Here is a 12138-nt window from a genome sequence, read left to right on the forward strand (position 1 = left end):
GTCCCTCTCTCTCCAGTTGAGGAAGGCGGTGATGGACCACATCTCAGACTCGTTCCTGGAGACCAACGTGCCACTGTTGGTGCTCATCGAGGCGGCCAAGAGTGGCAACGAGAAGGAGGTCAAGGAGTACGCGCAGGTGTTCCGCGAACACGCCAACAAGCTGGTCGAGGTAAGTCACAATTTCCCCCCTTGTCCCCCCCGGGTCTTTCTCGCCATGCCACACACCCAATCTCCCTTCCTTATTTCCCCTTGTACTGCAGAGCCGTGATGTGCTTATCTGAGACACCACATGGACGTATAGGATGTCAATACTGCATTCCCAGACAGTACATGAGAGAGAGCAGGAAAATGTCAAGGAAGCTTCCACCTAGCTACTGCAGCTCAAAATGCAAAGTGCGTTGGTCAGTAATGTTTGCTAGTCAGAGTTCAAAAGGTCACAGTCAGAAGATAATTCTTATTGTATTACTATGTATACGTTACCAGTAGAAAGCCCCACTGTCATGACATTGAATAAGAGAGCTATAAGCAGACATATGAGGTGCCGTCTTCACACACCTTAGATATGTTGGCTACAGCAGAGAAAGTGGGTGGCGGAAGGAGAGATTGAACCACTGACTGCAGGAGCATATGTGGCCCAGGGTCAGCAGCACTAGCACTAGACCAGCCCCAGGCACACCTTGATGCAGCCTTGATCTAGTAAGGAACAGACACCTTTGTTTGATGTATGGCCACACAACGCACATACACGCCATCACCCACACGCTACCTTTTTCACATAGACACATATAATTCATACACTCTCTATTATGTCTAGATCAAACAGCTCATGAGTGCTTCCCAAATGGCACTCTATTCCCTATACAGTGCACTCTATATCTTTTTTTTTACCCTATGGGTCCTGGTCAAAAGCTGTGCACTATGTCGGGAATAGGGTGCCATTTGGGACGGAACCCCGTTCTGACAGGCAGGCAAAGTGCACTCTGTTCTGGTCCAGTCTCAAAATAGCCAGTTACAAAACAACAGCTAGGCCAGGATACCCAGTCTTGGGGCATCTGATGGGAGGGTGGAGATCTATTCTGAGTCACGGTTTCCTGGCAAGGTTAAAGTAATTCCACTGGCTAAAAATAATAAAGCACCCTTTGCTGGCTCTAACATCCTCCCAATCAATTTGCTGCATGTTCTTAGTAAACTGATGGCAAATACAATACCAAATACAATGGTATTTTTCAGAGAATGAGTTAACTACTGGCTTCCAGCATGCATATAAGGGGACTCAACTTGTACTGCATTGACTCAGATGACTGATGATTGGTTGAAAGACATGGATAATAAGATGATAGTTGGAGCTGTATAGTTAGATTTCAGTGCAGCCTTTGATGTTATTGATCATAAATTGTTACTGAAGACATTCACTTGCTGTGGCTTTCCAACACCTGCCATCACATGGTTGGAGAGTTATTTAGCCAATAGAACCCAGAGAGTGTTCTTCAATGGATGTTTCTCTAACTTCAGATATGAACACTGCGGTGTCCTTCAGGGCAGGTGCCTTGGGCCGTTACTCTTCTCTATTTTGCCATGGTCTTACATAAAGCTAGAAGGACCATGTGCGCGGATGATTCCACACTCTACATGTCAGCACCCAAAGCCAGTGAATTCTAAATAAGGAGTTACAGTCAGTATCAGAATAGGTGTTAATAATAAACTGGTCTTAAAGCCAACTAAATGCATTGTATTTGGTTCAAAACCTTCTCAAAGACCTAAAACTCAACTGGAGTTGAGGAAGCTAAACTCCTAGGTATAACCTTGGATGGTTAATTATCATGCTCAAGTCGTATTGACAAAGTTGGTATGAAGATGGGGAGGGGTCCTGTGTAGCTCAGTTGGTAGAGCTCCATGTTTCTGGGTTTGATTCCCACTGGGGACCAGTATGAAAGAAAATAAAATATGAAAATATATGCACTCGCTCTGGATAAGAGCGTCTGCTAAATGACAAAAAAAATGTAAAAATAAAATAAATGCGTATATCTTTTATAAAAAGATGTTTTGCGTTTTTGACACAAAAATCAACTGTTCTGGTTGTTCAGGCTCTGGTCCCATCTTGATTACTGTCCAGTAATATGGTTAAGTGCAGTCGAAGAAATACCCAGCAAAGCTGTAGCTGGCTCAAAACAGAGCAGCACGCATTGCCCTTAACTTCACATACAGAACAGACATCAACAACATGCTGTCACGACTTCCACCGAAGTCGGTTCCTCTCCTTGTTCGGGTGGTGTTCGGCGGTCGGCGTCGCCGGTCTTCTAACCATCGTCGATTCACTTTTCATTTTCCATTTGTTTTGTCTTGTTTTCCTACACACCTGGTTTTCATTTCCCTCATTAAGTGTTGTGTGTTTAACCCTCTGTTCCCTCCATGTCTTTGTGTGGAATTGTTTGTTGTAAGTGCTGGTTTTTGTGAGAAATATTATTGTGTTTACATTTCCTAATTGTCTGCATAATCAACTTACATATAGCTCTGATAGACATACTTACCCACCATACATGCCACCAATGTCTCTTCAGAGTCCCCAAATCCAGAATGAATTCAAGAAAACGCACAGAGCGCCCACATGTTTTCAAGTCAACGCACACGTGTTTGTAAATGTATGTAAATTGTAAAGTATTTTTGTCTGTAATGTCTTTTTCATTATGTGTCGGACCCTAGCAAGACTAGCTGTCACCATTGGCGTCGGCTAAAGGAGATCCCATTCACCCCCATGAGGCTGAGTTCTCTCTCTCTCTCTCTCTCTCTCTCTCTCTCTCTCTCTCTCTCTCTCTCTCTCTCTCTCTGGGTTCGAGCACTCCACAACCTCTTCTGTTCAGTTCAATTTGGGCTTGAATTTACATAATGTTCCCTCTATGCTTGTTGTAATGTAATAGAGGAATACAGAAATGATTGAAACGAAATGCAAGTGGAGCTCTTTGATAGACGGGCAGGCAACATTCAAGGTCATCCCATTATACAGTGGATATTATTATATTTAAGTTTTACGAACAGAAACTTTGTTCCTGCTTCAAGTGTTTTTGTCAACTCAGGGCAGTTGGGGAGAGAAACTGAGGCTGTATCCTAAATGGTACCCTATATCCTAAATGGTACCCTATTCTCTGTGAAGGGAATAGGGGGCCTGTTTGGGACTCAGCCTGAAAGAGCGAGATATCGGCCCTTAGCCTTATTAAGATGATAATGTGGTTGTATAACCTCTTTGTTTTCATCTGAGCTCGGTCCCCTTCCTTGAAGACACACACAGGCGCACGGACGCACACACACACACACACACACACACACACACACACACACACACACACACACACACACACACACACACACACACACACACACACACACACACTCATTGGCCTTATACTACGTGACATACCAATGGCTCCTTCCCAGACAGTTGGGGGGAGGAGGAGTGAAGGTTATTACATTATTTGCAGTTGCTGTAGTGGAGCCGAAATGAAGGGCTATTAGAAGGGCATTTAGCCTGGAAACACCAGTCAGCCAGGCAGAATGCAGAGTCTGACAGTGCAGCACACACAGATTCAAGCACACACACACACACACACACATACACACACGTACACACACACACACATGCATCAACACTCACACGCACTCATGCACACACACCCACACACACACACACATACAGGGATGTTAAGATACATGACACATACGGCATGTGTGTGTCGCTTGGTAATGGTTGGGGTTCATGGCTTTTTTGAATGAAAGGTCATTTATATTAATCCTGGGCTGTTGCCTGTATTAGCATTTGACCCAATGTACACACTCACACACACACACACACACACACACACACATATACACCACACACATTTTGTCCATACAGATGGATGGCTTAACGTGTTAGTTCAATGTAGGTTTCTTAAAGTGTATTTAGTCGCATTTCATAGCACTGTGTCTGAAAGTACTGCACATCATGGACAAATGAATGGATAGCAATCGCACACACCATATTAGTTTAATGATGGTATTTATATACACATTTCCCTTCTGTTTGATGGCACAGTATGTTCTAAGTGTGCATTATACACATATGGATGAATGGGCAATGGCATGTGATGTTATTAGTTTAAGTGAAGGTACTTAAGCCGGGTGTACACTCCACAGCTTTCAAAATCCTAAAACCGCTGCGCTTCTCACGTTCCTGTAGTTTTTTTTGTGTGTTGCCAACATAGTGGTGCGCACACTGAACGATGTGGCACAGACAGGGGGGGTCACACGCTACAACATTCTTCACTTGGTCGTGAGGATTGTCGATACCATGCTGTCTCGCGAAAGTAATGAAGTGATGATGCGATTAGGTTTAACGTAGCTACAACGAGATGTGGCTCAAAGCAGCCTTATAAACGTTTTCAGTCAGACAGAGTTGAACTATCTAGCCAACATTTCCAATTGAGTAAAATTGCTTGTGAACGTCAGAGCTGTATGGATTTGACACGTTGGCTTTTGTTACAGTACAAACGCATACTAGTCATAGTCATCGCTTCTGCTTGAGAGTCGACACATTCTGGGTGACGCTAAATAACCTCATCATCTCACTGGCTTCTTCTCTGGCGAGCTCTCATTGGCTATTGCTGATCACCGTTCTCCAAAACGTGTCGTTGCACATCTCACACTACGAGAGCATTGCAGATTTTGTACCGCTAAAATCAAACATGCTCCAATACGAGATCGGTAGCCCTCAGATTGCGTCTCTGACCTGCTCATATTTAACGAGCGTCGGGGAAGGCAACGCGCCCCAAGTAGGCGACGACATGTTTTTTTTTGTCGCCGATCTCAAAAACTTGACTGAGACAGCTAAATCGGGGCCAAAATTGTCGAGTGTACACCGGGTTTTAGATGTGTTTGATAGCACCGTATGGGTATGGAAGTAGGTCATGTTCAAATAAATGGCTGTGTGTCGGCGTGATTTAATCTATTCATCTCTATATCTCTGTGATCTCATCAGAAGATGCTATACATATTTGATATACATACCTGGCAGACATTGCCCGCACATCCATTTTCCCTAAGAAAGTTGTGTGTTACCGAAAGTTATTGTCATTTGCCGTCATTGTTATTTGTCATCGTCTTCATCGTCTTCGTCATCACTACATGAAGCCAATGCTGCTAGATCCTACTGAAGAAAGGAGTGTTAGCTATTAGCCGGTTGCTCCCTTCCTCTTTAACTCACCGAGGTCAACATTGATCAGTGTTCAGTATCAAAGGGGTTGTTACCATGTTGGACCTGCCCTTCATCAAGCCTGCTTTGTCTGTATTTGATCTTGTCTGTCTCGGGCCCCGAGTTCCCCCTCTCGCCCCTCTCCCCAGGCCCTCTGATCACCTTGCACAGTCCCAAGTTCAACCCCCATGCCCTCCTTAATCGCATCACCCTCATTAGCACCTGCCCGACCAGGGCAGAGGAAGCCTCTAATTACCAACAAAATAATTTGATTGGCTGGGACGGGAGACGACCGGAGAGCAAAGGGAAAAAGAAGACATGAATATAATTCAGTAGACCTTGGCGCTGTAGAAAGGAAAATATTTATGATGAGCTTTTGTATGACCTTAATTAGCCCAAATTGGATTGGGGCTTTTGGAGTTAGGAACACACTCGCTCTCTCTGGTTCACCATCCCCCTCCAATCCCCATCAGCCTCTTTATTTAAACTTCCTGGTCTTAATATTATGGAATGGGACATCTTTTTGGCATGCGGGAAATGGGACTCTGTGAGTTGGCCAGGGAATAGGACCTAACTGGCTGTGGCTGGGGTTTGGGATATATGGCGTATGACAAGCTTTAGCTACACTTCTCATCATTGTGATATTGTACTGCCTGTTGCCCAACTTCAGCCGTAGTAGGCACTTATTCATAGGGAGAGACGAAGAGAGGGGGAGGGAAGGAGAGAGAGAGAGGGAAAGTTAGATAAAGATTGACAGTGACAGAGAAAGATTGACAGAGATAGGACAGTAGTAAAAGAGAGAAACTAAATAATAGAGGGTTCTGTTGGCCAGCTGCCCTCTCTGTGTTAGGGTTCTGTTTGCCAGCTACACTCCATGTGTTAGGGTTCTGTTGGCCAGCTGCCCTCTCTGTGTTAGGGTTCTGTTGGCCACCTGCCCTCTCTGTGTTAGGGTTCTGTTGGCCAGCTGCCCTCTCTGTGTTAGGGTTCTGTTTGCCAGCTACACTCCATGTGTTAGGGTTCTATTGGCCAGCTGCCCTCTCTGTGTTAGGGTTCTGTTTGCCAGCTACACTCCATGTGTTAGGGTTCTATTGGCCAGCTGCCCTCTCTGTGTTAGGGTTCTGTTGGCCAGCTGCCCTCCTTATGTTAGGGCCGGCTAGTGCTGTGGCTACAGAGCTCTCATCAAATCCCAACACTCCTGTAATGAGTCGTACCTCTCACTGACCCGCCATCCCAGAAAGACTTCCAACGAGGAGAGCCTCGCCTCTCTTCAAAGACCAAAGCCGCCGCTATTCCCTCCCCTTCTTCTTTCTCTCCCTCCTTCGCTCCTTCCTTTTCTTCCACTATAGTTGATACCCTCTTAATTATCTCTCCCTCATTAACAATAAAGCCTCTCAGTCTCTATTATATTAGCGCTGACCAAAACCCTGACATGCTCTCATTAACTGAAATACGGGATGAACATTATTTAGTCCCGGCTATCAAATTGCCTCCCGTCTTCTGTTCTGGGGGAAACATTTATTTCATTATTATTGTGAGGCGGTGGTATATTAGCTTAGACGCTACCCCCATTGGACATCACAAGGACGTTGCGGTCCATCACTATTCCAATGTTGAAGCGAGGTCCCGTCCCTGACCTTGGCTCGACGTTGGCAGGAGGCCACTCCGGAGAGAGACTCATTACAGTCCCATCCTTAGGGCCTTTTTCCTTTGTGTTTCTGTGCAGGACCTTCTGAAGACGGCTACCTCTGCCCTCTTCTCTCTCAACTCTATACCAACCAATCAGTGCCTGCCTGTACTCCTTTTGTCTGTCTGAAAGAATTCTAGTTTGTGTTGCTATTTTTGTTTCACCGATTTTTTTCTTCTTCTCACAATGGGTCAATGTCAGTTGTAGTGCATCCTTTATGGTCTGAATGTTTCAGATAATGTGTATGAGATAGGTTAGGTGTTTTCCCTCACAAATTAGCCACAGCATGATACTGTCGAGCTACCTGTTTAAAGCTAACAGCCATGCCATGCTTACTGGTTAAAAAATGACGTATGTGGTTAAAATCCAGAGACAAACCCCCTTCTCTGGCCTTGTGTCCCCTGAACTGGCCCCCTAGCCCCCCTTCATGGACCACATGCAGTCATGACCCCTCCCCCTCTTCCACCCCATCTTCCCCTTTTTCAACTCCTTCCCCTTTTCTTGTACTTTGACTCCCACTTCAAAGTAGCCACTTTAGCTTCACCAGTTCTACCCCCACCTCTGTCTCTCTGTTGCTCTCGTTCTCTGTCCATCTCTCTCTCTCTTTCTCTCTTTCTCTCTCTCTCTCTCTCTGTCTCTCACCCTGTCTTGTTCCCCCGCCTGTCCTCATTAATATGACGTCTCAATGGTCCCTGGTTTTACCTGTAGTTTATCTGTAGTACGCCGTCCCATGATAACATTACACACCCCGTAGTGCTTTTGTCCCTTAGCTCCCTGCTTTGAATAGCATTTGTTTTGCCCCCCTACTCTTCATTTCGTTTTCCTGTTTCCTAATATTTGAACGCTAGCTCCCATTAATAATGCATTGTTTACAATAGGCCCCGGTTTAAAAAGAGAGTGTGTTTTAATGAATGAGGTTGAAAGGCACTGCCGAGTTCAATATTTTATATTCGATTTTTATCATATATGATTTCTATCGCTGGGATTTTAGAAACCATAAAATAGCAATGTCTTTTAAGCCTTAATCATTCCTGCACTCATAGTCCGACCTTTAAGAAATGTGTCTTAAAAGGATTTCATTGCCCTATACAAGTGAAAAGTGAAAAGCAGCTGTCCGTGTTGTTCATTGGTGTTTCTCTTTATAGTGTAACCTGGACTAAACCAAAAGCAGTCAAAGGCTAATAGACTGTAACCTGTAATCTTAAGGGTACATGGAAGCACACATCTCCCCTGTCTATTTTCTATGTAGTCAAATCAAATCAAATCAAATCAAATTTATTTATATAGCCCTTCGTACATCAGCTGAAATCTCAAAGTGCTGTACAGAAACCCAGCCTAAAACCCCAAACAGCAAGCAATGCATGTGAAAGAAGCACGGTGGCTGGGAAAAACTCCCTAGGAAAAACTCCTGAGAAAGGCCAAAAACCTAGTCAGCAGTAATAAGACCTATCAATACCACCAACACTGTTCCCATTTACAATCTCAAAGTAGCAGTTCATTATCTCTGCGAACAGACTTGTGTCATTCTCCGTGCCCTATTCAAATATTGCCCCCCTTATGCAAGAGGACTGGAACGCTGTTTTAATTTCTGCTGCATCAGTTCATTAACTCGCCGTCCTTTAGATTTAAAGCAGTGACCTTACTGGGAGGGAGAAAAGACCGGAGACAACGAAGGGAGGAAGAAAAGAAATTGTCGATGATTATACAGAATCGATAAGGGAGTTGAATGTAACCAATATCGGATCGGCCTTCGGAGCGTCGCGCCGCGAGACTGACTGCGGCAGTAAATATTATTCCGGGGCGCGGAGTGCATTAAGCTGCCGTGTCGGGAGACAGCGGTGGGGGGGCCGGGCGGATGGATGGCTGTTGGAACAAGTCTATTTGTGATGACCCAGACCTTTGGGCAAATGGTTAATCCCTGCTCTGCTCAGGAGTTATGGGCCTCAGAGGAAATCTCGGCGCCGGAGATGGGAAACTGGAGACAGTTTTTGGAGGGATTGAGAAAGAGATACATCAACTCCCCCTCCTACCCCCCCCCCCCCTCCCCCAACCCCTCAGCCCTCTTTTCATCTCCCGCTAAAGATGCTATTTTAAGATGGGCTAGGTCTACTCCGAGGTTAAAAGAATCAGTCATCAGAAAAGGAACTCTATCAGATTGGCGTCTCGCCACCTGTTTTCCACCGGTCACACCTGTTTTACCAGATGACCTGCGGTCGCCTGAGATCTACATCTGATAGATACCTCTCAAAACACAAAATAGATCCATCCTCCACACGGTGTCAGAAATCTCCTGTGCTCAGCAATCTTTAACTGTGCTGTAGGGTAATCAGATCCATAAAGCCACAGGCTACAGCTAATACGTCGCAGCAACTGGGATTGGGATTGGTGTCTATCAGCAACACTGACTGACTGAAAAATCCCAAATTCCCGACAATTGAAGGGAATAAGCAGGAAATCCAGAGTCCTTCAACCAAGATGTTCTGGAAAACCTGGGAATTTGGGAAAGTTTAGCAGAGAGCGATCCAGGTCACCAATATGTCCATTTGAAAACCACCACTTCTTCAGTTATTGTGTCGGGAACATATTTAAAGAGGTTCCTTTGGTAGATCTGATGTATAATTTCCGATTGGTCACAATGATTTAATTCGCTGATATCTGCTAGCTGGATATGCCTCATGGCAGTAGTGATACTCGGTCGCCATTCCTCAGGCATTCACGTCCATTTGTTTAGCCTCGAGCGTTAGAACACGTCTAAGTGTGTTTTTTGCTCTGTCGCTGATGTGAGCTGTGCGTTCCTGTAGTCCCCGTGCGTGGGAGGAGCTGTTTTAAGTGGCAGGGAATACCTTCATTATGAAAGGTCAAAAGCATAATGGTAACCTTTAATGCAGGAACAAGCACACCTAACATTGATTCATCTATACGGGAGAAATCACTCATTATTGCTTGACTAGTAATAATAGTCCTCTCTTAGAAAAGTATAATGGTAACCTAAATGCAGGAACAAATCAAATCAAAGGGACGCGAAGCGAAGCGGCCATCTCTGTCGGCGCCGGAAGTTTAAAACAGCTAATTGATGTATATTTTAGGAAATGTTGGTCCTTAATTCTTGAAGCGTTCTTAATTAATTTGATTAATATATAATAATATGAAGACGAGGGTCCAATGGTCTATCTAATAGAGAAAGTGTACTTAGACCTATTTATAGTCTACTAGTATCCTTTCCCTAGATATCTAAAACAATTAAGTGAACCCAAACTACCCAGGCCTGAACCAGGATTGCATTGCCACAGGGTTTTGAGATGTAAGGACCGATTAGCCCCAAATTGAAAGGCCGGTGCGCGGAATTAGCCTTTTCATCTCCAATCTAGAATACAGTAACTGCTGCTTAGTGGCCCATTATGTCCTGCCCAGGTCCCTGTGAACCAGCGGGGACAAGAGAGAGGGTAGAGGGAGGGAGGGATAGAGAGAGAGTGGGCAGAGGGAGGGAGGTAGAGAGAGGTCGGGAGGGAGAGAGGTTTGGGATGGAGAGGGGGGTCAGAGAGAGGGAGTGAGAGAGGATTTGATGGGAAGAGTATTGGAATGGAGACAGAGAGGGAGGGAGAAATCAGCCTACTACTTGAGATCTGGCCAGATGTCGGCTCTGGGAAACTCTGACTGCCACATGCCCTTTTCCTGGAGAGTCCCGGCTGCATGAGGTACAGTACATTAGCCCAGTCCTCCTCCAGAAATACCCCAGTTAGCAATATCACCTCCAGTTGACACCTCTCCTCTGAAGGCCATTTTAGTGTAGAGAGAGAGGGAAGGAGGGAGGGAGGGGGGGGCTTTGGGTCACGCAATCCCGAGGGTAAATTATAGGTGGAATGGCGCCCACAAGGTCGGTGAAGAAGGTGCCCATGCAGGAAAATTGTCTCTGTAACAGTAGATAACTAAGCTTGGCGACAAAACCGACATCTGCAAACACATTGAGAGGAAGGGAAGAATAGTCTTCCACCATTCCACTACTCCACTACCCACTTCAACCAACGGCGGAGACGCGTCTGCGAAGAACGCACGCCGGAGGAATTCCTGTCATGTTTCGCCGATATGACACTAAGTGGATTATATGCGATGAAGTACAACAAAGGAAGAAGAGGGTCCGATTCATGTATAGTTGTTTGTGCTTCAAGATGGGGTTGGTGTGGTCTTGCAGTGTGCAGTATTTTTTAATAACCTTTATTTTACTAGGCAAGTCAGTAAAGAACAAATGATTATTTACAATGACGGCCTATCCTGGCCGACGCTGGGCCAATTGTGCGCCACCCTATGGGACTCCCAATCAAGGCCGGATGTGATACAGCCTGGATTAGAACCAGGGACTGTAGTAACAGACGCCTATTGCCCTGAGATGCAGTGCCTTGGACCGCTGCACTACTCGGGAGCCCAAACATATCTAGACATGTAGTACAAATGTCTAGACGTGTTACATTTTCTCGTAATGGCTGTCATGGTTTTCAAACGCCATTTGTTTAATCTCATCAGTGATGGATCAAGGTGTGTTTGTGATGAAACATCCTTCTCAAGCTGTATCCCAAATGGCATCATATTGACTTTATAGTGCACTACTTTTGCCCATTGCCCATAGTGCACAATATAGGGAATAGAGTGCCATTTGGGACTCATGTGTGAAGAGGCTGGTTGAGTACTCAGAGCTCGTACTCAAAGTATATAACACACTACCATTAGTCAACTCAAGGCAATTATGCTGAAAAAGAATATAGAGAGGGGGAAGGAAATCTTTTCAATTTTAATCGTCTCTTCATATGACTCAAGGACATCAGAAACTCAATGTGGGTCCTTATGTTTCATCCCCCAAAAACGAGACAGGACGTAAACGAAATGTTGCGACCAGACACCAACAGAAATTGGTTTGTGTAGCGAAGCAGACACATAGTGACAGCGCCACATACAATGTCTGATGGCTACACGCATAGAATTATTAGAACGGACATTCGCATTCAACTCAATGCACCGTGATGGGTGTACCAGCGTTAATTCTATTTCTATGCTTACATGTTTCCCAGGCCTGTCTATCAACCTCATCCTGTTCTTGTTCCCAGTGATTGACGATGGCAGGATGCACACACGTTCCACCGTGTTGCTGACATGCCCCAGTTAATGTTCACACGTTAGTGACAGGAAGCAGCAGTCATACCTGAGTTCCAAAAAAAAACATTTGAAATCTCCCGAAGCCTTT

General features: G+C 45.2%; 1 protein-coding gene across 1 annotated transcript in view; it reads left to right on the top strand.

Annotated features, from left to right (window-relative positions):
- LOC115192023 (catenin alpha-2) overlaps window positions 1–12138 on the top strand; it is a 661748-nt gene that overhangs the window by 537341 nt on the left and 112269 nt on the right. The window contains exon 9 of the mRNA XM_029750111.1: window positions 17–169. Coding sequence (XP_029605971.1) covers window positions 17–169 — 153 coding nt within the window. The remainder of the gene's footprint in view (window positions 1–16; window positions 170–12138) is intronic.

This window comes from Salmo trutta, chromosome 4 (assembly GCF_901001165.1).
Source record: "Salmo trutta chromosome 4, fSalTru1.1, whole genome shotgun sequence".
Lineage (NCBI taxonomy): Eukaryota > Metazoa > Chordata > Actinopteri > Salmoniformes > Salmonidae > Salmo > Salmo trutta.